The 25,784-nt window shown below is 42.3% G+C and overlaps 1 protein-coding gene across 2 annotated transcripts in view; it reads left to right on the plus strand.

Annotated features, from left to right (window-relative positions):
• EBF2 (EBF transcription factor 2) overlaps positions 1-25,784 on the plus strand; it is a 187,155-nt gene that overhangs the window by 133,147 nt on the left and 28,224 nt on the right. For both annotated transcript variants that reach the window (XM_027600719.2, XM_027600720.2), the window contains exons 8-10: positions 12,604-12,721; positions 14,238-14,368; positions 15,259-15,385. In XM_027600719.2, coding sequence (XP_027456520.1) covers positions 12,604-12,721; positions 14,238-14,368; positions 15,259-15,385 — 376 coding nt within the window. The remainder of the gene's footprint in view (positions 1-12,603; positions 12,722-14,237; positions 14,369-15,258; positions 15,386-25,784) is intronic.

Consider the following 25,784-nt stretch of genomic DNA (forward strand, 5'->3'; position numbering starts at 1 on the left):
TTTCCTTCATGATGTGGAACACTTTTTCATGTGCTTATAGGCCATTTATTTGTATATCTTCTTTGGAGAAATGTTTATTTGAATCCTTTGTCCACTTTTAAATTGGGTTATGTGTCTTTATTGTTGAGTTGTAAGAGTTTTTTTTAATATATTTGGGATACCAGGCACTTCCTTATCAGATAAGTGATTTGCAAATATGTTTTTCCTATTCCATATTTGTCATCTCGCTTTCTTGATAGTGCCCTTTGATGTACAAAATAATTGATAATTTTTATACTGTGCTCAGATTCTATTAAGAGTATACCCTCCAATGAACACTCTCTACCTGGAGAAGGCTACTATGGAGAAAGCCTTGACTATGTGCTATAATGGTCAAGTGAGAGACTTGGATAAAATTCAAAATATGAAACCAAACCAGAGATTGTAGGTAATCATGGGGGAGGGGGGGATCTGAAGGGATGGTAACTTAGGAATTTCTGAAATACATTTCTTATCAGAATGACAAAGGTAATACTTTAAAACCATATAGATAGTTACTTCATTCCTCCATTTTGTTATTATTAAACATATTTAATCTGAAGCATTATTTTGTAAAGATTTGCTCTGAACGGAATAGAAATATGAAATTTTTCTTACCAAATCATGAACCAACCATACTCCTTCTTCTCTCCCACCTCTCTTCTTTCCCCTGTCCCCAAAACAGTCATGGAACTTGGATTCTTTTTCCCAACATGACCAAATGAGAACAATATCATTACATCAAATTTTTTTTCTAGCCTGAACCAAACCTCTCTTTAATTCAGTTCCAAGTATCTCAGACATATATAAATACATATGTCTATTTATCAAAACACAATAGGTTTTAATCCTTTTTTGGCTCAGATCCTTTTGAGAATTTGGTAAAAGCTATAGATTCGGTTGCCACAAAAAGCTACGTTTAAACCAAGTTTTGCTTAAAATGTCAGGGGTTCCCACATCTCTTAGGGTCCCATGGTCCCCTGACCTAAAGAAATGAAATTCCTCTACCAAATGGGCATCCTCCATGTAATTTAACCCTTACAAAGAGGACCTGTCCCCTTGGGAGTTCACTGATAATCTTCTCACTTTCTGGTACATGCCATCTGTTGCAGGTGACTCCTGGATCCATATCCTCAGACCTCACCCTTCTCTGGAACTGCAGAAATCCCACTCTACCTTCTTCCTGGGCGTCTTCCCTTGGCTTACTAATGAGCACATGTTCACAACAGAATTTGATACTTATTCTCTGGATCCGTGCCTTTCTCATTTATTGGTGACGTGTCACTTCCTTCTCCTAAGTATCTGCTAAATCTGTCTCTTCTGAACACAACTGCAGTAGGTCCCTGCTTCTACTCCTTCTTTGTCCAGTCCTAAAACTCAGATTTCGAAAGGCATGGCTGATTAGTATCTTTGTACCAGGCACATCCCCTGATGTTTCCATATACCCACCACTCACTTGGCACACCTCACTGATTTCTATTATATGGAATATTACTTGAACCTTTTCACTTGTTTGCCCCTCTACCTAAGAACCCTTCGCCTCTCTCCAATTTGTGACTTCTACTCATGCTCCAAGACTATACCTGAATGGCACCTCCTTTGTGAGGCATTTTCTGACTCTCCCTGACAGACTCCTTGGCTCCTTCTTCTGTGCCATCATTCCATTCTCTACACAGTGCTACTACACTCATTTGTCACATTCTCCTTATCTCCCCACTGGGAGGTAGGTCCCTCAAGGGCAGCAGATTGTATCTGTATCTGTTTTGCTTGTTGATATGTCTCTAGCACCTAGGATAGTTCTTGGCACACAGACTGTCCTCAGTAATATCTGGGGGATGGATGAGTAAATGAATCGATCACATTGTCTTGCAATTATTGTTCATCTAAGAGACTGTGCTGCTTGAGCGTAACGGATATCTTTTTTTTTTTAAGTTTTGTATTTCTCCCCAATGCCTAGCATAATACCAGCCACTGTGCAGGCTCAATAAATTATTATTAAATAAACTTTTTAAGAGAGAGAAGGGAAACAGGGAAGGAAGAAAGGGAAAAAAGAAAAGATTTCTGTGGTCCCCAAGTATCTAAATCCATGGGCCATACATGCAGAAAATAATTTCTGCCCTTCTTGAAATGGAGCAATTGGGTGAAACACCCAGATTAACAGCTTAGTGAAGGAAAAGAAAGAAATTTATGTCTAGTTGAAGCTGTTAAGACATAATGAACCCTATTCTTTATTTCTCTACATTGTGGGTAGAGGGCAGGCAGTTGGAAAATCCAGAAGAAAATCAAGCCAAGACAAGGAGAAGTCAAACATGTTGTCATTTCTCACATTCAGATTCTAAAACACAGAAGTTGGTAACAATTATGGCGACGGTTGCCAACTCATTCTCAGAGATAGGCTGACCGGGTCTGCTCCAAGTCACAGAGAAAACATAGATGCACTCATTCATTTATTCATCCACCCACCAGATATTACTGAGGACAGTCTGTGTGCCAAGAACTATCCTAGGTGCTAGAGACACATCAACAAGCAAAACAGATACAATTTGCTGCCCTTGAGGGACCTACTTCCCAGTGGGGAGATAAGGAGACTATGACAAATGAGTGATTCACATAGCTTAGCTCTGCTTCTCTGTGGTCTTCAAGTGACCTGCCTGGAAGCACAGGGCCCAGTACAGGGCCAGTTGGCTTTGTGCTGATTGCCAAACTCAGTGGTGTGGTCACGGGCAGCTGAGGTAGAATCTAAGGGATACCAGCCATTCTAAGAATAGTAAGTGTGGATGCTCTTCCCAATGGTTTTCAAAGTTGTCCACGGTATCAGCTATAACAGGACACTAATGTCACCAGATCACTAACTTAGTTGGTATTGAGAACATTCAAGACCTGGGTGCCAGTTATTTCCCCTTGCCTCAAGAGGACTCTGTTTTAAATAGGCATGATCACTGTAGAGGCCTGGGGTATTTTCCATCATATGGGTAAACACCAACTTGCCCATTAGTCATTCTGGAGTTAGGAGCGTGTACCTTGACATATCTCTAACCCTAGAATAATTTTAAATGAACTCTTTCATTTATAAACTTGCAGCTTTCATGCAGTTAGGATAAAGATTCTTACAGTCATTTGCTGAACTTTTCTGAGTGGCTCTTGTGTGTCTCAGGTTCATTTATTCAAAATGGAATTCAATTTCAAATTCAAATTCAAATTTCAAATTCAAATTCAATTTATTCAAAAATGGAATAAATTATTCCATTTTTAGATTAGGTCCACCACAATCACCATTTTTTATACACTTATTCTAGGGAGAGGACTGAGAAATATATCCAGACAGGTCTTGCCATCTGTTGCCTCAAGACATAAGAGGTCAAGATGTATGGAGGGGCACATACATACATTTGCAATGAAAGAAAAGTTATCTTAGAAGCCAGATTGGGGTGGACATCAGTGCTGAGTTGAATTCTGTTTATAGGGATCTTCACATGACCTCAGGATGGGCCTGCCAGAAGGGGATCTTAAGGGGCCTTGGAAGGGGTGAAGGAAAGGGTTATGCCCTATGAGGACACACCTAGCAGGTCTGTCAGACCTCTGAGGAAGAGAGAGCAACGCACAGTGGTGGGCAGAGGGGAATGGAAGATGCAAAGATCTCTGTCAGGATGAAGAAAAAAGTGAGACTGTGTGAGCACCACTGGCATCACTCAGGTAGCTCGATAATGTGAGAGGCTTAGGGCCTGGATGCAGCCATTGCACAGGAACAATGGGGAAATTAATGTGGATGACAAAGACACCCCGTCCTCACAGCTGGGCATTAGCCACTAGTCTGTGTGACTGAACGATACAGGAGCGAAGAGCAGGGCTACTCATGTCTTGGAACAAGGCCAAGATCCATCCAACAAACCCTTATGATTTCTTAAACCCCCAGTTCTTATATAAAAATTTTTAATGGCACCACCATCTATTTTCCTTAAATAAAAAATGTTGAATGTTTCTCTCACACCCATTGAAGAGGGAAACGAGAGTTTAAATTAACTCCAAATGGTAAAAATTTAATACAGCTCCAGTTGCCTGCAGGTTTCTTCAGTTCAAATCTTTCAATTCTAGAGCTACTCCAGCTGCTTTGTGATCTCATGCACCATTTGAAGGTTTCTGTGCTACTGAGCAGCAGTTTTAAAGCTCATAATGAAAATCACTTGACTTATGGCCTCTCTAATCAACAGGTGAGTCCATTATCTGGTGGTAAAACAAACCAGATAGTCTGAGAAATAATAATTATCTATTTGGAGTCAGGAAAAAAAAAATCCCCTCTGAGGGTCTGAGGATATTTCCCTCAGTCCAGTGCTTTAAGCGTGGGGAAGCCTCTCTGTGGGTTACTTAAGGCTTTTCTCTTCTCACAGGATACCCTCCTGCCACCCCCACTCCATGCATTTTGGCATCTCAAATGGGGACAAGAATCAGGTGATAAAAATTTTAACCAACCCACCTAGGGAACGTGTTTTGAGTTATTCATGGGAGAAAAGAGAGAGAAGGGAGAGCAAGTCGCTGCCTGTGTAACTCTTGGGAAAGGGCATGTCAGATTTCAGGTAGGGGGAAACAAAGCTTAAATGCTGAAACATTTTAGGAGACTCAAATGTGGGCGCCAAAACCTTCCTCCAAACACATTCCAGAACAATCAGATGCAGAGCTTCCTGGAAAGCAAAGCTTTCTTAGTTTTGCAATAAGAGTACATAGCTGCTTGTGGGGACTACGTGCTCCTGGTTTTTGATGAATGACAGGTGATTCATGAGGTCCCTGGGGGGCAGAGTTTGGTGGAAGGGAATGGCCCAGCCAAGTCAAGAACTGCATCAAATATGTCAAGGCTCCCCTGCGGCTCTCAAAATGTTTGCTAGTAAAATACTGCCCTTGACCATAACCATCCCATTTGGCATATGTTCTAGATGGGAAAAGCAATGGGTTCAATGGAATAAAATGAGGTAGCAAAGATGTAGCCAGTGTCTATGACCTTTGAGATGGGGGAAATTTAGTTGTAAAGCAGGCTCCCTGATGACATGAAGGCTGGTTGGAAAAAATTGCCACTTGAGTTTTTGTATGCATTCAACTGGTTTTTAAAAAACAAGCTCTTAAAAGATGGCCATCCTAAGCCAAATTTGCAAAATATGCCAGCAGAAACGGTCTTCAGTGTACTACTGCACTTATGCCAATTCGATTTTATTTTTTAAGTGCCAGAAGAATGATTTCAGTGACCTCGAGTGGTGTAACAAAACTTTTTCAACTCTTCAAGGCCTCTCTCAAATCTCATTTCCTTGATGAAAATGGTGGTCACTGGCTTAATTTCAGGTTCATTTGTCTCACCTTCGGGCTCCTGGAGTGTACGGTGGCCACACATTTTAGTCCTCACTTATGCATTGCTGTATAGTCATCTTTTCTATGTGTAGTGTTTGTGATGCTTCAACTCCCTGGTAAGCTCCTTGAAGTCGTGACAATGTTTTCTGTAAGTCCCCATTCCATGCAGCAGTAGCGTGTCACTGGGAATGTCACGGGGAGTGTCAAAAACCACCTTTGACTGAAACATAGGGCTGTCTTCTTACTTAAGAAAGTGCCTTCTCGGGAGTTATGTCATCAATGCCACGGTCCCTCCTCCCTTGGTGTGAGCCGCCCCACAATGCCCCACATCTGTCTCAACAGCAATCAACTTTGTGTTCTCTTGTTCGGCACTTGATACTTAACTGAACAGAAAATTTAGCCTTAGGGAATATGAAACAACAATGATTGCTGAGAATTCTGGGAATTCCTTTAAAAAAAAAAAGATGACAAAATCCATACTTGTGGGGTAGGTGTTTAAAGGTGATTTTGGAGACCCTGGAGTCCAGTAACAAAGAAGAATCCAGGCTTTAAATCTGGTTTGAAAATACGATGTGTGCCAAGAATAAAGTGGTGGGGAGAAACAATTTGCAGTAGCCAATTGTTTGTTGTTAGCCTGGGTTGAATTAATGGAGGCTTAGACAAAATTGTTTCATCAGAGTCGCCTTGTCGAATGTGAAAATTAGCCAGTGTATAAAAACACAAATGCAGTATTTTTTCCTCATGATATGGACTCCAGACTTGGTTGCCCACCACAACCAGAAGTCTGTCTTGCTTTTCTCTGTCCGTTTAATGGTCTCTATGTCTCTTTCCTCCTACCACAGGTGGAAAATAAAATCCCACATAATAGTTACACTTTGGGAAAGCTGAAATAACATATATAGCAACTGAACAGTTATAAGGGAAAAGCACATCATGAATTTAATTCCATTTCCAGATGTAAAATGTCATAAAGAATTTTTTTTCCATACTTGGCAAAATAACAGGAATTTTCGAGACCATTTTATTTAGCTTGGTGGATGCGTGTTTGTGGGTAGGTATCAGAGAGTCTTCCACCTTGAGTGTGCCCTAAATGCTACACATCCAGGCTTTAATGAGATTAAACTACCAAAGGCCCAAAGTTCAGCTAGAAGGTACATGACCTTCATTGAAATGGAGGGGAAATATGTCCGACAAATGGTAGAATTTGGTGTGTTTTCAAAGCAAGAACTCTGATCTGTATGGAGAGGTTTCTAACCCAGTTTAATTATTCTCCCGTGACTACAGACACTAGGATTCTCATCTGTTCCAAAGAACAGATCATGTAGTCATTCCACACATTTTTCCTTCTGACTTCTCTTTTTCCTTTACCCTTCTATGTGAGACGTAAGGCCTTTGTAGGAACACCTGGGTGTGAGTTGAGAAAGGCTGGCTGGGGGTGGACTCCAAGCTGGTCATTCCTCTGATTTAACTCAACCAAACCAGACAGTTGTAGCTTGGAGAAAGAGAGATGTTAAAAAAAAAAAAAAAAAAAAAAAATTAAAAGTGTGATGTTCCAACAAAGCCGAAGACATTTCAGAATGAGACAGAAAAATGCCCCATGGGTGGGAATAAGTCAGGTTGGTAAGGGTTCCCATGCTGCATGCTATCATTCTGATACCAAAGGAGCCGTTCCTCTATCGGAAACCTGGTTGTACAGATTAACGGATGTGCCCACCTAAAGAGTAACTCCCACTGTGGCCTTGTATAGGCAGGAAAGAGCTCTTTACAACTCGGCTCCTGCTTTGTATAAATTATTAGAGTGAGGGACATGGGAGTACTTTTAGATAATGAGAAGAAAAAAAATAATTTGAGAAAGTCAATCCGTTTTCTTGAGTACTTTTAGCAGATTGCTAACACAGTTGTAGATTTTGTTCTTAAAACTGTCTTGTATTTTTCAAGGGGAGCTACGGATTTTTCTTCATGTAGCTAAAACTGCCATTTAATCGGATGATTCCAACTGGAACTTACGCTGCCACTCTCCAGTTGCTCTGGGTGTAAATTCACTAAAAATTTGAGATCACACAAAGCAAAAGAAGGAATTGCAAAAATTGAAAAACTGCTTCCACTTAAAAAAAATGCAAGCAATTTCAATGGATCCTTACTTCTCTTTCTTGGAATCTTGTCTTTTAAAGTGCCATGTCATCAATAATATTTGCATGAATATCATGGGTTATTGCTTTTGTGTTGAAATGTCTCAGTCGAGGAGAGCTATAATCTACAGTGGCTTGGGTTTCCGATCTGCAGGCTCTCCTTTGGAGTTTTGAGCTAAAATACAGATACACCAACTATGAGAAACAAATGAAAGCTGTCACAGTGTCAGCAGCAAAAACTGGGGGTCCGTCCCACACAAATTATGGACATCTGTATTCCTAATTGGCATTCTTTCGGGCCGTGCCAGCAGAATGGCAGTGCCAAGAGAGCCTGACAGCTTTAGGAAAGACCAGGTATCAGGTTTAGGTGATAGGAGACGCTGATGAGACGTAGAAGTTCCTTTGTCGGCAATATTCTCCATATGTTTGTTATAAGGCCCGTGACTTCTAGTTTCGGCTACCTCCAAAATGACACCCTTTATCAAGACTAAATTTGCTACTTTGAAAACAGATCAGTTTATGAGCTCAGGAGAACAAGTGGTATTGATGGTTATATGATCAGAAGATCGTTGGCAAAGATGCATACAAATAGTTAACAAGGTAATGGTAAGAAATGTTGACCTTGATTTGTTTAGCTAAGATGTAAAGATTTTTGAAGGTCAAAGGTGTCCTTGTGTAGTGTTTTGGAGTCTAACTGTGTCTGACCCTCTAACATTAAGCTGCTGTGGCCTGCAGTTTTGAAGAGTGAAGCAAACCAGGGGAAAAGAGAGAAGGGGGGAGAACAGGAAATGGAGTGAGGTGTTTCAGGAAGTTGTCAGGGGTTGACTGATTGATTCCAGATGGAAAAGGTCAGCCTTCGTGACCCAGGAAATACTCACTAGGGGAAAGAAGTTGGCTTGTGGAAAGGGAAGGCCTGGGAGTGAGACGATGCTGGAATGCACATTCCACTTCCTTTAGTCCCCAAACATTCAGAAACTTTAACTTGTCTGAATAGAATAATATCAGTGTTGTCATCGTTCATCAGAAAACAGGGAAGGAAGTTAAATTCAAAGCTTTGAATGTACCAAATGTATCTTCACCTCCATAATGTGGTTCACTTACTTCCAGAAGGAGGGTGGATGTATGTAAAGGTCAATATTTGTGTGTGTGTGTGTGTGTGTGTGTGTGTGTGTGCGCGCGCGCGCGCGTGCGCGTGCATATATAAGAACAACCAGCAAACATGTCCAGTTTTGCATGGTGGAGCTAGAGGATTAAATACTCTACATTTTGCCAATTCACTTTAATTGACAGACTCTTCTAGATAACCCACAGTCTAAGATATTTGGAATATTAAAAATGGGAACTTGCCTTGTATCTATATATATATACACACACGCACATACATTTGGACATAATTTAAAATCTTGTAATAAATTTTGCAGACACTGAAATAATTCAGGTTAATTCCCTTGCTGTCATGAGAGGCCAGAGCTAGCCAGCAAGAGATTAAAATTTATTTCCATTGTTAATAGAAAATAATGAAGTGCATCTGAACCATCAGGGTATGTCATTCGGGAAATGTTCACTTTGGAACTGAATCTCACTCCACCCAAATGGACAATGATGAAATCAGCTGGCTCGAGAAAGCCTCATATTTTGTGGCAGGAATGCATGAGGAGCACTAAAGTACAGTATGACAAGAAGCTTGTGGAATGAATTAAAGTGGTCTCAGAGAGAATGCTCTCTATATCCACATAATCCTCAGACGGGCTGGAGCTCCCCTCACTGTGCCTAGCACAGCTCATTAGCAATTAAAGCCTGAAGCGCCCTCTTGTTTTAAGTTTTCCAGAGATGGCAGCTATGTCAATCCATTCACACACACAATTTATAAAAGTGGCCTGATTCCTCTTTTTTCTCCACTTTCTCCTATTATTTTCAGGGGGTAAGCATATGCAGAGGTGAATGCTTTCAACCTTCATGCTCATCTTTTTTTTTTTTTTTTTTTTTTAAGATTTTAGTTATTTATTTGACAGAGAGAGACACAGTGAGAGAGGGAACACAAGCAGGGGGAGTGGGAGAGGGAGAAGCAGGCTTCCCGCCGAGCAGGGAGCCCTGATGTGGGGCTCGATCCCAGAACCCTGGGATCATGACCTGAGTTGAAGGCAGACGCTTAATGACTGAGCCACCCAGGCGCCCCCTTCATGATCATCTTAACCCCATGCCAGGAGCCTTGGCTTCTCTCTTCCTTTGACTATGATGCCATCTTGTGCTTACCCTGATAAGGACTTGTGCCTCCATGCACTTGTGGAGAGCAATGGATGTCTACATCTTACGGTGGCCACCATACAATAGGAAATTTCTGGAAGGATTTTCCCCAGACTCCTAACATGTTGACATGGGGCAATTGAAAATGGATCCGGAGCTAGACAGGCTGCATCCTTGAATTATGAGCTATTGACAATCATTTTCTGAACGACAACTGAGGTTCCTTTAAGTTCCTTTTGATGTCACAGAGAGGCGGGGACACTGTACCTGTAGTGTATTCACAAGTGAGGAACTGAAGTGTGGGGGAGACACATAGCTGACTAGGAACCCATTCTGTTGTCTTTGAATCTCCAGGGCCTGATTTAATACCCAACATGTAGCAGGAGCTCAGTGAATGTTTTTGGGATGAATGATTGAAACCCACTAATGTCCATGGAAAATTCCTGTGTGGTACTGTCATGCCCATGGGACCAGGTTAGGTGAAATATTTTGGGGACTCATGCTTTTAGGGGTTATCCTGAACCCCTATTATATTAAAATATATGTATTTAAGAAAAATTAAAAGCTACCATCTAAACCTACATTGAAGGTAAAAAAAAATTCAGAAGGGTTTCCTTGGGGTGGGGGTTAGGTAGGAGGGGAGGATTGACCGAGAAAGATACAAGGTAATTTTCTGGGGAGATGGAAATGTTCTATACCCCGATATGGTCTGTGTTACCTGGATGTATCTGTCAAAACTGTGCAGCTAAGATTTGTGCATTTCAATGGATATAAACTTCACCTAAAAAAAAGGAAGGATTTATCATACTATCTTGTTCACTTTGTTTGCTTGAAATTATTCATAGTAGAAAATTTTAAATGCCATCTAGTGAATCTTACTTCACATTAGAGATAAGGCAGGGCCAAGGTCCCCTGCTCCCTTCATTTAATAAGGAAGGAAGGGTGGCAGAAAAAATGTAAGTAGAATATCAGCAAATTCAACAGTCTTACACAATTCACAGCGTTCACCATAGCACATACCCTCCCCAATGTCTATCACCCAGCCACCCCATCCCCCCCACCCCCCACCATTCCAGCAACCCTCAGTTTGTTTCCTGAGATTAAGAATTCCTCATATCAGTGAGATCACAGATCTGTACCTCTGAAACAAATAATGCAATATATGTTAAGGAAAAAAAAAAAGAAGATAGCAGGAGGGGAAGAATGAAGGGGGGTAAATCGGAGGGTAAATCGGGGAGACGAACCATGAGAGATGATGGACTCTGAAAAACTGAGGGTTCTAGAGGGGAGGGGGAGTGGGGGGATGGGTTAGCCTGGTGATGGGTATTAAAGAGGGCACGTTCTGCATGGAGCACTGGGTGTTATATGCAAACAATGAATCATGGAACACTACATCAAAAACTAATGATGTAATGTATGATGATTAACATAACAATAAAAAATTTAAAGAAAAAAAGAATATCAGCAATTTTAATTTGGGAGTAGATAGAAGAGTCATTTTTAAATACAGCTCCTCATTACGTACCTATCAATGCCTTTCCTCCAGAGGTCTACATATATGCACGAATATGTGTATAACAAGTTATTTTCTCAAAAAAAATTGCATACATAACTGACAAATAGACTCACGTCTAGGATGGCCCATCCTCCTAGGTCAGGTAGGTGGTAGGTGCACTCAAGTCCACCTACCTCTGCTACGCTTTCCCAACTGCTCTGGCCTTCACTGACATCTGCCTCTTGGAACTACAGCACACACATCGAACTCAACTTGATTTCATTTTGTGTGCTCTTTCTTTTATGTGTCAACCATGTTTCTCCAGCCCTTAAGAGAGCTCTTTGAGGGCAGGAGCCCAACTTTGTAACTTTTGGTAGCCAGCCCGTGTGTCTGCCTTTCTAGAGTTTCCCTTAGAGCTTACACTACGGGAGGGGCTCAGTGAGTAATGTCACCCATCCTAGTGACAGGCCAAACAAGGCAGAGGTGAGGCAGTTAGGGTGGAACTCATCCCCCTGTCGCATGCGCCAGGCCCTCCACCTAGAGCTTTACATGTAATACCTCATTTCATCCTTACTTTGTTTATTGAGCCCTTGAGATAGGCATTGTTGTTTGTGTTTTACAGATGAGCAAAATGGAGATTAGAAAAGGTGAGGTAATTTGTCCCAGGTTACCAGGTTGCGGAACAGCAGGTGTGGGGGTCTTCGTTCTCTTTGACCCCCAATCCATGATCTTCCACTGTTCCACACCCATCTCTTCCCTTTCCTCTGCCTAGATACTAAATGTCCTACATTTTCAACACTGAATTCCAGCAACTTCATCTCCTCGCCAGAAATCAGATCATGTCTGCCACGGCTCTCTAGCGGGTGGGGACACCCCACAAACAGCCCCTCAGGCAGCATTTTTGTGCCCAGCATTCCTTGAGCAGACGTTAGAAGTGTGAGAACCCATTCCTGAGCTGGGAGAGATGACTTCCCAGCTGGTGTTGAGGCCTTACCTTCCTGAGCTCACACAGTTGGCTCCTTGGCATGAGCATAGCTCTGGGGTCAGCTGGGAGTGACTGTCCAGGTCCTGTGGGAGAGAGCAAGGTTTTTAGAACCAGCAGGCAGATGGCCAGTTTCCCCACTCTGTCACTGGGGCGTGGTTTGAACACAAATACATAACAACATGCGAATGAAGGGTGGCCTCTTTTTCCAGGAAGCTCTGCCATAATCACAGGAGGATGACCTGCTGAGAGGCTGAGGGCATGGCCCTGGCCCAAGATTCTGTTCCATCTCTCATTAGCCATAGGGATGTCTGGCAAAACAGTAGGCTGCGACTTTTCCTACTTTATGTACAACTAACTCCCCCCTCACCCCCCCCCCCCCACCTTTTGCTTTAAATGTGCAGGTTGTGTTGTCAACAACAGTGAACGTGGATGGACACGTGCTGGCTGTTTCTGACAACATGTTTGTTCATAACAACTCTAAGCATGGCCGGAGAGCAAGAAGGCTGGACCCATCAGAAGGTAGGGTTGCCTGCCGTCTGGGCTGAGAACGGCAGACAAATCAAGGTCCCCGCCATTGTCCTGGTTTGAATTTTAAATTTATGTCTGGGCAGGCGTGGAGAAAGTACACAAGATCATGTGGGTTTTAAGTAAAGTTGTAAACACTGACTCTTGCCTGTTCTCTCGCAACCCCGCACGCCTCCCAGTCGGCACTCAGGCCACCGTGCCCCACCGCCTCTGCCATCTAGTCCTGTGTTTTTCTTTTTGCTAGTTGGGCATTTGAGGCAAACGTAAGCCTATGACATCTTAGTTAAACAGGAACATTACAGTGCAGACATGTATGAATAAGTGTCAGATGTGCCCTTAAACAGATTGTGGGCAAAACAAAACAATGTGCAGAATGAAATTGACACTAATTGATTTTTGTTTGCTTGGACAAGAAGAAATCATGATCTGCTCTGGGTAGGTTTCCATGTGCATTAAAGTCGTCAGAAATACTGGTAACTGTTCAACTTCAAGTTGTCCAAAAAATTACAGCATATCAAGGAAGATAACTGACAAATACCTGAGTAAATTCCATCTTTCACACTCCCCAGCTCACTGGGATAGTAAGATGCTTTGTAATATAAGGTGAATGGCTAACCTAAGCTACTATTTTAGTGTGATGTTTTGCTGTATACTGCCCACCAGCCCCCACCCCAGCTTGGCCCTTAAAATGTGTCTTGTATCAATTTAAATAGGAATTAATGAACTGAAAGAAAATGATTGAATCAGTAAAGAATTTGGAGTGGTGTTAATTCTCCCACAGTGGGCACTGAAAGGGGAGAAGAAAATCCCAGGGTTCAGAACTAGGAACCCATCCAGTTTCTTTTGACTGATTGGATGTGATTGACTGGCTGTTCAAAGGGGGCTCATGTTTTTGGAGTCCTGCCAAAGTTCTCCTCCACCTTTGACCCTGTCAACTTTGGAAATGGAGTGATGGATTGACTTTAGTTATGGCCTGAAAACCATATTGGGTTCCTGTTGGGATGTAAAGTCCAGAGGCCTTGGACATATGGAAGAAGGGGGGGGGGGATCCGTCCTACAAAGTTAGGAAAGTGATTAGAAATTGTCTCCTGATAGAGCTGAAAAAAAAAAAAAAACCCAACTATGATAGATTTTACTTTCTCCTTCTCTCTCTAGCACATTAGCAGGCCTTGTAAATCTTAACATCTTGGGGCAGAGGAGGTGGGGAGAGAAAAGGGATTTACACATTTCCAGTGTGATCAACTTATAAAAATATGGGGAAAAACAACAGGGTTTTAAAACCACCCTTTGCACAATTAGCTAAGTGTTCCATGTTTTCATACATAGTGGTCAACTCATTAGGCTTTAATGACCTGGTGAAAACCAACAACCAATTAGGGAATGATGGCAAGTCAGCAAAGCTCAACTTGAACCTGGAATAGCCAACAGCTTTTGAGAGCAGCCAATCCCCCAAACTCCAAATTTCAACCATCAAATGATAGCCCTGACATTTTCTTTTCTATCTTCTTAGCTACCCCCTGCATCAAAGCCATTAGCCCAAGCGAAGGCTGGACCACAGGAGGAGCCATGGTCATCATCATTGGAGACAACTTCTTTGATGGCCTCCAAGTGGTGTTTGGGACCATGCTTGTATGGAGTGAGGTAGGCAAAGGCAACTTGCTTCCCTGATTTTCTTTGGTGCAAAGATAGTTTTGATTTGGGGAAATGTAATTCCTGGAGCATCAGCAGCATGGATGCACATTACTGATTACCTACTGTGAGCAAGGCACCAAGAATTAAAAAACATGTAAACCACAATTTATTGTAGGCATGGATCCCTTAAAAAGATAAATATTTATCGCAACATTGTTTATAATTGTGAAAAATTAGAAAGAGCCTAAATATTGAATAATAGAATGGTTCAATTCCACTATTAAAAATTTGGTTTTGAAAAAGTTCTAATGGCACAGGAGAAAGGATTGTATTTACACTATAATGTCAAGTGAAAAAAAAATCAGGATAATGGTGTCTATGGATATAAAATCTAATAATATAACAGCCATCCATAGAAAAGTTCTGGAAGCACACCAAAGATTAACAGTGGCCGTCTCTGGGTTACACAAGGCTAATAGTTTTCTTCATATTTTCTTATAATTTCCTAATTTTCTAAAGTGGATATGTTCTACTTTCATAATGAGAAAACCAACAAGACGTTACAAAAAGACAAGCGACGGTGCTAGGTTGGATGTGGAAATTGCCAAGTCACTACATGAGAGAGTAGCAGTGTAGGAAGCAGGGAGGGAGTGAATACAAAGATGGGCCCCGGAGGTAGGGGGAATCTTGAGCTGGGCTGGTGGGAAGGTGAGGATCTAGACAGGTTAAGTTGTGAGGAAATTCCAGGGTAGGAGGGAGAAACATGTGAGATAGAGGGACAGGGTGTTTGGAGAGTTTGGGGCCCTGGCAGGTCGTTGCAGGACATGCTCCGGTCCTCTGTAGCCTCAGTGATAACTTGTATAACAGGTATTTTATTTCTCTGCCTGTTCATTCCTCAGCTAATAACGCCTCATGCCATCAGAGTGCAGACTCCTCCTCGGCACATCCCCGGAGTAGTGGAAGTGACATTATCTTATAAGTCCAAACAGTTCTGCAAGGGAGCTCCAGGGAGGTTCATTTACACAGGTGGGTGAGAAAATGATCCAAGGGAGATGGGCTCCGGGTTCACCTTTGTTCTAGTTCCCAGTGTCTCCACTTTATAGTGATTTTACCTTTCCTAGGTCTTTTTGCTAGTGTGGGAAGAATGGACGGGGTGATAGGCATTGGATGGGGAAGTGTGGACTCGATTTTAAATTTTATTTTATGCAAGCGATTTCTGAACAGTCTGGGAGATGATCACAGGAGCTCATTTCATGAGTGCCATCTTTATAAATTTGACTTGGCTAGAACCGTGCTGGAACAGACTTTTAACTAAGCAATCAGATAAAAAATTAGGCCAAGTGGTTGGCTATAGCTAAATTTTCTTGAAAAGGATTTGTGAAAATTGCCCAACGGTGCTGCAGAGTGATTCAAATTGTTTTAAAATTTTATGAAAGTAGGAATTATCTATGATTTCAATGCTTGTTGAAATTTGCTGAATATTTGTTTAAAAACATTTGTTTAAAATTGGTTGACTATCTACTTTTTCTAAGGTACAATGACATATGAGACATGGTCCCTATTTGGAAATGTAGACATTTTTGGAGGGGGCGTCGGTATATTGCACAGAACAGCTGGGGAATTAGAATATTCAAAATGTTTGGTGTTTCCAGTGAACGGAATATGAATTCCAGGAAGACACAGTTTAGTGTGGACTAGTGTAGGGGGAAGGGGTTTCAAGAAGAAGATGGAAATCAAAGACTATTTTTAAGGGTGGGGAGGATTTGAACAGGCAGGGAAGAAGGAAGAATGTCCCAACTATGGGAATTTCATGTGCTAGGGCCCAGTGGGTAAGGTGAGCAGGTGTCTGGAGGAGAGACGGCTGGTTTACAGCTATGGCAGTGCACTCGGGTAAAACTTAGGCCGGAACTTAGCCCACATGAGCTAGGAATGGGAAGGAAGGAAAACATAAAACAGCTTAAAAGCGCTGTAGGGTACCTGGAATGATCAAATTCCGAGACAGAACATCAAATGCTGGTTCTCAGGTGTTGGGGGGAGGGAGAATGGGAGTGATGTTTAATGGGAACAGAGTTTCAGTTTTGTGAGATGAGAGTTCTAGAGATCGGTTGCTACACTTAGAAATGACTTTGGGTGGTAAATTCTGTCATGTGTGTTTTACCACAATTTTAAAAAATGAAAAAAAAAAAAAACTCACAAAGCCTTGTATGGGAATTTAGACTTGATTTGTAAGACGACATTAAGCGTTCCCATGGAAGTGAGAGTAACTCAAAGGGGTTCTCGGAAGAAACACAAATGCTATTGATATAAAAGATTGAGTTAGTCAGGGGAACAACTGAAGGCAGGAAGATCAACTAGGACATTGTACTTTGAAGGAGAAAATAAGGGGCATAGAGAAAGAAATATATAAACTTAGAAAATATATCACACACATTATGAAATTCTAATATTTTATAGTGTCTTCTCTCATTTGGATCCAGACTCCCCTTCTTGTTTCTGTGTAAATATCTGGTTACATATCACTGAGGAGTAGATGGCCAAGGGTAATTTTTAGGTATATTTATCTAAAATTTCACCTTTGAATTTTCTCTCTCGAGATAGGTACATCTTGGTTGGTTGGGTTAGTGTGTGTGTGTGTGTTTCTATGGAAGATGCTATTACAGTCACGGTAAAATATTTACTGCTTTAGCTCCCAAAGGCATACAGTATATTCATTCATTTAAATGAGTATTGATGACATGCCTAGTACCACGGGCCGGCACAACTCTAGGCTCTGGGATATAGAGATGGGCAAGTTAAAATCCCTCGTCTTAATAAAACTTACTTTCTAGAGGGGAAGACAGACAACACAGAAAATAGATGATACAATTTCAACAGTAATAAGTAAGGGATAGAGAATGAGGCAGGGTTTTGGGTGGGGTGGTCACGGAGGGACTCTGTGAGGAAGGGACGTTGAGTGGAGACCCGTATCACAGGTGTGGAAATCGGCCCCCAGCCTCCGTATCTTTCTGACCTTCTCTCCTCTCCATTGTCTTCCTTCTGTGCCTGGAACTCTTCAGGGTTGTGTTTCTGTTTGGTTCCCCAGTGTTCTCTAGAACAGTGTCTGGCTGTCTGTGAACTGGGGGTAAATGTCCCAGGCAGAGAACAGATTATAGACTGAGAGGTGGGAATAAGCCCAGCATCATCAGGGAAGAGCATGAATACCTCTGGCCGGAGTGGCACTGGTAGGGAGGAGAACAATGGGGGATGAGGTAGGAAAAGCAGGTAGGGTAAGAGGCTTGGCTGGGAAGGCACTGAGGATGTTGAACAAGGGAGCAGTCAGCATCCAGACAGGATTTAAAGCCACAGGGCTGGATGAGATGGCCTCAGAAGAGAGTGCAGCTACAGGATGGAAGAAGTCTCCAGATGGTGCCTCAGGAGCACCAGCATGTAAGGCTCAGGGTGAAAAGAGGAGTCACCTATGAAGGTGACTGAGAAGGAGTGTCTGATGGTGTAGGGGGAAAGCAGCAGTGTGGGCTGTCCCCGAAGTTAGGCTAGGAATGGGTCTCACTTTGGGATGCTTTCCACATGTAGGGCTCTGGCATCTCTGTTTTCTCTACCCACTGTGTATGGATGACCATCTGGCCTGTGAGGAGACAGGTAGGAAAAATAGCAATCATGTTGCAACCAGTCCTCAGCTCTCTTCTGAAGTAAGGATACTCAGTGAGGCTGTGGACGTGTGGAGCCTGATGTTGTGCGCATGCCCATGTGTGTATGCAGGTGAAAACTCTCTCTGAAGCAGAGGTCCTCACCCTTGGCTGCACTTTAAATCACCAACACCTGGGCCCCAGACAAAGTAGCTCTGAATCTCGGAGGGCAGGACCCAGGTATCAGTGTACTTGATATATTCATTGAACAAACATCAGTTCTAAATTATGCTCAAGACACAAAATCAGTAATTTTTAGTATGCCTCTAGCAGCTTACAGTTCTAGAAGGGGAGATAGCTATCTGGAGATTATGATAATTGGGTTAAGTCCCATAAGAGGTATAAATGCAAGGGGCACTGAGCAGGGAGTGGCTGACTTTAGGGAATCTGTGAAGGCTTTCCAGAGGAGGTGACAATAGAGTGACATTTCTAAAGCAAAGTGGGAATTTACCAGACAGAATAGAGGAGGCCATGAGCCACAGTTTGTGGAAACAAAGTGTCTGCTGAGAGGGGAGCCCACATAACCATGAAAATAGTAGATATTATGCTACTTGTAAATTCAAAGAATTATAGAAATGGTGAGACATTGCAGATCACTGGTCAAACTCCCTCTTTTGCAGATGGGAGAACTAAGCCCCAGGCAGAAGCAACTTTTTCACAATTACCCATTGAATTCAAGGTGGAGTCAGAGCAAGGACTCAGGTCTTTGGCCATCCTGCCTAGTGTCTTTTATTTAATACTTATTGTCAGCAAATAGCTCTGTTTTCCTGATGTGCTGAAATTTTATCGACTTATTCATGAAGCAAATATTGATTGAGCACACTCACTACGCTCAACACTGTGCTGTGTGCTGGGAATACTGTAGATGAGTCAGACCAGCAGGCTCCTTCCTTCTATGGGGAAGTGGTATGAAATTATATGGTATAGTGATGTGAAGATGAACTACTTATGCTCTAGGTTTTGGCTTTTTGGATGTCTCTAGTTCTTAAATCTTGTGTAAGTGACTTAACTTCTGAGTCTCCCCATCTATAAAATGGGATACTTATCTCACAGAGCTGTTGTGAGACTAAATAATACCGTGCATGCAAATAGTGGTGTTTGGCTCTCCAGGGAAAAGTGGTGGGGAGGGAGCGGTAGGGTTGGTAGTATTTGCTGATTTCCACGGTGCAAATTCTCTGACTATGGCTGATTTTAAGCTACCAGTATGACGTCAGCTGGCTCACAAATTTCTGAAATTTTAACAACCTGCTGTCACGAACTGGCAGAAGCCAGGTCTAGAGCACCCTTTCATGGAAGCACTTGGGACAGAGAGTGACTATATCTCACTATTCAAAAGCATTTATTATTAATAATATTCTTATGATTACTATCAGGGTTACTACCATGGAAACTTTTACTATCAGGGTTATTACCATAGAAACTTGAACAAGTAGTTACAAATGTGATGAGTACTAAAAAGGAGTTGTATAGGATGCTGGGAATATACACTTGGGAAATCGAACCTTCTTAAACTAAGATAATGGGGAAGGCTAAGAACAGTCCAAACACAAGAGACGGAATGTGCAAAGGCCCCGGGGTAAGAAAGGACATGGGATATATATGATGGCTACTATGAACAGGGCAGAAAGAATGAGTTAAAGAACGGTTGGCCTCAAGCTGGAAGGGAGGGTTGAGACCTGCTTCTTTGGCTCTACCCCAAGAGCCATGGGGAGCTATTGGAATATTTTAAAGCTGGGGAGGGCCATGATCAGATTTGCCTTTTAAAAGATCATTCTGGCTGAATTGTAGAGAACGGCTTGGAAGCCAGGGTGGATTCAAGGAGGTCAGTCGGAGGGCAGTGTGGTGGCCTCAGCCAGAAATGATGGCAGCCTGGACCAGAGCACCAGTAGTGGGGACAGGCAGAAGGGGATGGAATCTAGGAGGTCACATGGGCAGCCCTTGATGATTGATTGGATGGGGTAAAGGTTGGGGAAGGGAGGGGAGGAGATGCCTCTCAGGTTTCAGGTTTGAAAAATTGGGTGGGTATAGTGTAGAAAGTGATTTTTTAAAAAGGTATAAATTGCTAAGGGAGTTCAGAGGAAGGACAAAATTCTTCCAGCTGGTGGAGCAGTGGGAAGATTTAATATTGTAAAGATGTCAATTAATGCATAAATTTAACATAATGCCAATCAAAGTACCAACAAAATGTTTGGGGAAATTTTACAAGAGTTCACCTGGAAAAATAAAGGTGCTAAAATAGGACCCCTCATTTTGAAAAATGAGAGGGCCATGCCCTACCGGACTTAAAACCTATTTTGAGTAATTAGAAGAATATGGGGCTTTGGAGGAACATATAGAAGTGTTATGCAACAGAAGAGAACATTTAAAAATAAACAGGTTTTTACACATGAATAGTATAAATACCTAAACGTGTATAGGTGAGGAGCCATCTCAGTCAATGTGGAAAAGATGAATGTTTAACAAATGGTATTAGACCAACTAGTTAAGTATCAAAAAAAAGGTTAGATAGCTAATTTCATATTATGAACTAAAACATTTGAATTAAATATTTTTAATTAAAAATGAACACATTTCAAAATATTGTTATTATAATCTGGAGCCTTGCTAACCTTGACCCCAAGGAAGCCATCAAGCATAAATCTATGATTACATAAAAAGAAAATTTTTGCATGTCGAGGTGATGTCATTAAATCAAAAGGAAGAAAGGACAAACTGAGTACATATTCATTATGTGTGACATCTTATGTATAAAGATTCATTCATTTGCTCAGCAAAAACTTATTTTATGCCTCTATTTGTCAACAACTATGTTATGCATTGTAGATAAAAAGATGAATATTAGATATCTTACAAATTAAGGGAAAAAGAAAGATATGTAAATTAAGAGCTAGCAAGGAATATCAGGAGTTAATTTAGGAAGGAATACAATTTAGCAGTAAACATTTTTAAAAATCCCAATCACGTTAATAATCAAAAGCATGCAAATTAAGGCAACTAGGGGATAACATTTTCTCCCTATCAAGTTGGCAAAGATTTTCTTTTTCCTCTTTCTTTTCTATTTTTTTTAATTTTTATTTATTTATTTGACAGAGGGAGAGAGAGAGAGCACAATAGGCAGAGGGAAAGGGAGAAGCAGGCTCCCCGCTGAGCAGGGAGCCCGAAGTGGGGCTTGATCCCAGGACCCTGGGTTCATGACCTGAGCCTAAGGCAGCCGCTTAACTGACTGAGCCACCCAGGTGCCCCAAAGATTTCCTTTTTTAACAAATGAAAATACCCAAGTTGGCAAAATTAGTAGAAAGTGGGGACTTTCTAACATACACCTGTAGGAGGGTAGAAGGATCTAGGAGCCTTAAAATGTGTATATGCTTTGACCCAACAATTCTACGTTTTGGAATGTATACTTAGGAAATAACTGAGTTTGCCTGAAGGCTGTTCATTGGAGCACTGTTTATGGTAGTGAAAAATTGAAAACATCCTTAGTGTCCTTTGGGGGACTCATTAAATAAACAGTGAAATATCCTTACACCGAAACACTTTTTAGATATTAAAAGTAGTGCTGTGAAAGGATATTTAGTTGCATGAAAGATGTCTGCAATATAGGTTTTAAAAAAAGCTTAAGAACTGTATGCACAGTATGGTCCAATTTGTGTGTGTGTGTGTGTGTGTGTGTGTATGTATATATATATACATATATATATACATGAAAAAAGAATAGTTGTGTAAAACCATAAGATATAGAAACCTGCATAAGAAGGCATTACCAATGGTGGTTTCTAGGTATTGGTATTATTATTATTTGTTTAAATTTTGCTTACTTATATTTATTATTTTCTGAAAAACTTAAGTAATTTTTAATTAATAATGAAAGAAAATGTGGTGTAAAAAATTCATGTCCCACATACTGAAATACTGAAACAGCATACATTGGTTAACTTGATTCTTTAGGTACAGAAAGAGTATTTCCAGCCAGGGAAGCAGTGAAGCTTCTTCCAGAAGACTGCTTTGGAGAAAGAAGGACGTGGGAGGAAGTTAAGCGTGAGGAGGGTGGGGACGAGTTGCACATTATTTTACAAACAGAGAAGAAAATAAAAATACAAACACTGTCCAGGATGGCTTGGGAGGCTGGTCACTCCCTCTAGAAATTTCCACCTGACGTTACTGAGCCAAATGCAACTCAGGTTGGTAGAGACAAGTGGCTAATGTTATTCATGGAGGGGCCCAGGCACTACAGGAAACGGACTGGTGATCTCTCGTCTTGCCACTCAAGGAGCAGCCGCCAGCGTGGAAAGCCACTTTACAACCCATTGGGAATCTTAGTCCAATAGCTGGAAAGGCAGTGGCTTCCCTAGGTGACTGGAGGTGGGGCCACTCTGCCTTAGAGCCGAGGCCTACCTTCCGTGAGCCTGGAGAATCCTGGCCTTCTTGGCGGGGGGGGGGGGGGGGGGGGGGCGGCGGGGGGGCTGACAGGCAGAGAGTTCGCAGGTGTCCAGCCAACCTCCTCCTGAGCCACACATTCCAAGCCTCGGAATGTGCTCAACTGCAGGAGAGTGTATCAGAAACCACTATAGGCCTAGACAAAATACTCCGCTCCAGTGGTCAGGTGGAAAATATCATCTTGATTCCAGAGGAAAACCTTGAGAAGTCTCAAGAGCTTTAGCAGGGACAGAGTGAGCCAGAGCAGGAGGGTGGCATCCAAGAGGAGGATGCACTAGACTCAGCCAGAAGACGTGCTTTCAGAGGCCGGCAGGGCCATCAATGACTTGTTTGTCCTTTAGACAGGTCACCTAACCACCCTGAGCCTTATTTTCTTCATCAGTAAAGCAATGGTACTAATTATACTATTACCCATAGGTGTTTCCCTAGTTTGGCTGAGTATGAAAATCATGCTTGGCTCCATTCCAGATATACCGAATCATATTCTTTTGGGAGGGTCTGAGAATCTGTATTTTAAACAAAGAAACGAGTTTGAGAAACCTGAGTCCTGCTCATCAGGCTGTTGTGGAGACGTTCTGGCTGGTAAAGTACTCTGCACGTGGGGCAGTTCTTATGAGACTCAGTCATTGCATGGTGAACACAATAATATTTCTTCTTAAGGTGGAACTTTCTAGGAGGAGACTCAAAAAGCAGGAGGTGGGAAAGGAGGCCCCAGGTCCAACCACTGATGGTTCCTGTATCCAAGGATACACCACCATAATAAACCCAAGCCTATTAGATGTAACTTACCTGGTATAATTAGCCAAAATGCAGTAATCAGTCCCCATGGTTGTTGCTGCCAAGTACAGCATAAACAACATCAGGGCTCTGAAAAACAACACATTTTCTTCACACATGTGACTTTGCAGGTCTATTTTCCTTCAACCATGGTTTGCTAAAATGTAGCTTGCTGCTGCGGCATTGAGAGATCCACATGAGAGTACAGCTCCTTGGGAAAGGTCTGCTTGGAGACCTGGAGGTGGTAGGTATGCCAGCCTGGGTGCAAAGAGGCGAGGTTCTACTTTCCTCACAGACTTTTCCACAGAGAATCAGCAGGGCAGAAAAATAATCCTGGTAGAGGAACCCAGTGGGGTCATGGTTACTGGTTGTGGAGGTCTTTCTTGGCTGTTTTGAAGATGCAGGAAGAGAATGTCTGGAGTATGCATTTGGGGGTAGAATGGCCATTGTATATAATGATAAAATCTGCACACATACCCCCTGCCCCACAGAAACCAGTGTAAATTCATGATGCATGTGGTCCATGGCAGGTCACTGAGCATATGTGGGTAGATGAGCGCAGCTTTTCAGTATTGTTCCTGTGGCTTTTTGCAGAATCTTGTCTATGCATTTGATTGTTGGTTAAGAACTTACAACTTAAGTTGTAAGTTCTATCATCAGGTAGAACTCATAAGAAGAAAAATGATGATACTAATTCAGTACTCCTATCTGTCATCGTTTGAGGAGGTAGAGCCAGGCTCTGTCTCATGAGCTCATATCATCATTGCCCTTTCTCACTGTGATGGTTTTCTTAGTATCTCAACTTTATAGGTAAGAATCCTGCTGCCCAAGGTCACCAAGTTAGGTGCCGTCCTAGCAGTCTACTTCCAAAGCTGTTCTCTTAACCACTGACCTGTGCTACTTGCCAATCCTGTGTAGCGTCACAGAAGAAATTACACGAAGGCCATCTATTTGGCTTCATCCAGTAGTTTACCGGCAAATGCCAATGGCCTTGGCTCTCTGGTTGTTACTCCGAGGAAATGCACAGGAAATAGGCCAGGCCAGTGAGCATGGAGGGGGCTCAGAGGCTGCCTTACCTGGTGCTCCAGATTGCAAAGTGGGCTTTTTCTATTACGGCATGATGCGATAGGCTGACAACCTATGAAGGGCCTCGAATTCCCTGGAAGTCATAGAAATTCTCCTGTCCATGAATAACTGAGGCTGTGGAAGGCAAAGGAGTACCAACTCCATCCTGTTATTAAGAGAGAACTTAGTGCCGGGGTGGAAGACAATGACCAAGAGTACAGGCCTAGATTTGAGCCCCAACATTCCTGCAAGTCACTTAAGTGTTCTACACCTCGGTTTTCTGAGTGAACAATCAGGAAGGTATTTCTCTTACTGGGAAAATGAAATGATATAGGTATGCAAGTACATTATGTATAGAAATATAAAAATATAAGTCCAATTCACTACTGTCAGCCTTTGGCAGAGGGACACACAGTTTCTGGGATGAGTTCTGGGTGCCTTTGCCCTCATCACCATTAGATCAATGGTGGACTTTTTTTTGCCTGTCTTCCCTTCTGTAAGAGGTGGATTCTTCTTGAAAGACCTACCGCACCATGCCCTTAGTATCTGGGTCTAGATTAGAAATCAGGATTTTGTAGGTGACAGAGAAGGCCAAGGCAGGCTGAGGACATGGCTCTGCAGGTGGAGTGAAGGGAGAGTGGGTTTTCAACGGAGGATGAAAGAAGCAGGAGACACTGACTTGTCCCAGGTGAGCTCAGGTGCGCTCAGGTGCGCATGGAAGCACTGCTTGTCAAGGTGTGTGGTTGAACTTAGCAGTTGGCAAATGAGAACTAGTGGAGAAACCAAGAAACCAAAGAATTCAGGTCAACTAACTTCCTCCCCCAGAAGACTTCTTATCTTTTATTCTAGCACAAGCAAACGCATTTGATTACACACCTCCGTTCATTATTTGGGTGAAAGTGTTCATAAGAAAATGGCAAGGAACAGGCAGCAGTTGGGAGGAGAAATGGAAGACCTAGATTTTTCCACAAACCCCCGGATCATACCCTGAACAGTCTCCTCCCCGACGCTCAGTGTGGGCTGTGGGGTCCTCTTGTCATAAAGCTGCCCTGCACAGATGTGCACGCAGGATTGCAAATGTTAATAGCTCAGCCGCTTCGCATTTCCTTTTTTTTTTTCTTATAGCATTACCCTGATTAAAAAAAAAACACCCCATTTAAGAAATGAATCTGATTTTGAGTTAAAAATACCCAATTCAAACATCAAAAACTGGCCCGAGTACAATTGTTCCCCGTTCACACTGGAAACAGGTTGACTCAACAGCCCTCCTGGTAGCCTGTAGTTTTACTGAGGTCACTTCTACCCTCACCTCTTGTGAAATCCGGATCCATCCTCTGGCTGAGTCTAAAGAATGATGTCTCCGTTGGAAGCCCCAGAATAGGGGGCTGTTGTTTCACCAGAGACCTCCCAGCCCCCTTAATGGCCTGGTGCTCTCGGCTATAATATTCTAAATACACATTACAGAG

Source organism: Zalophus californianus, chromosome 2 (assembly GCF_009762305.2).
Source record: "Zalophus californianus isolate mZalCal1 chromosome 2, mZalCal1.pri.v2, whole genome shotgun sequence".
NCBI classification, from domain to species: Eukaryota; Metazoa; Chordata; class Mammalia; order Carnivora; family Otariidae; genus Zalophus; species Zalophus californianus.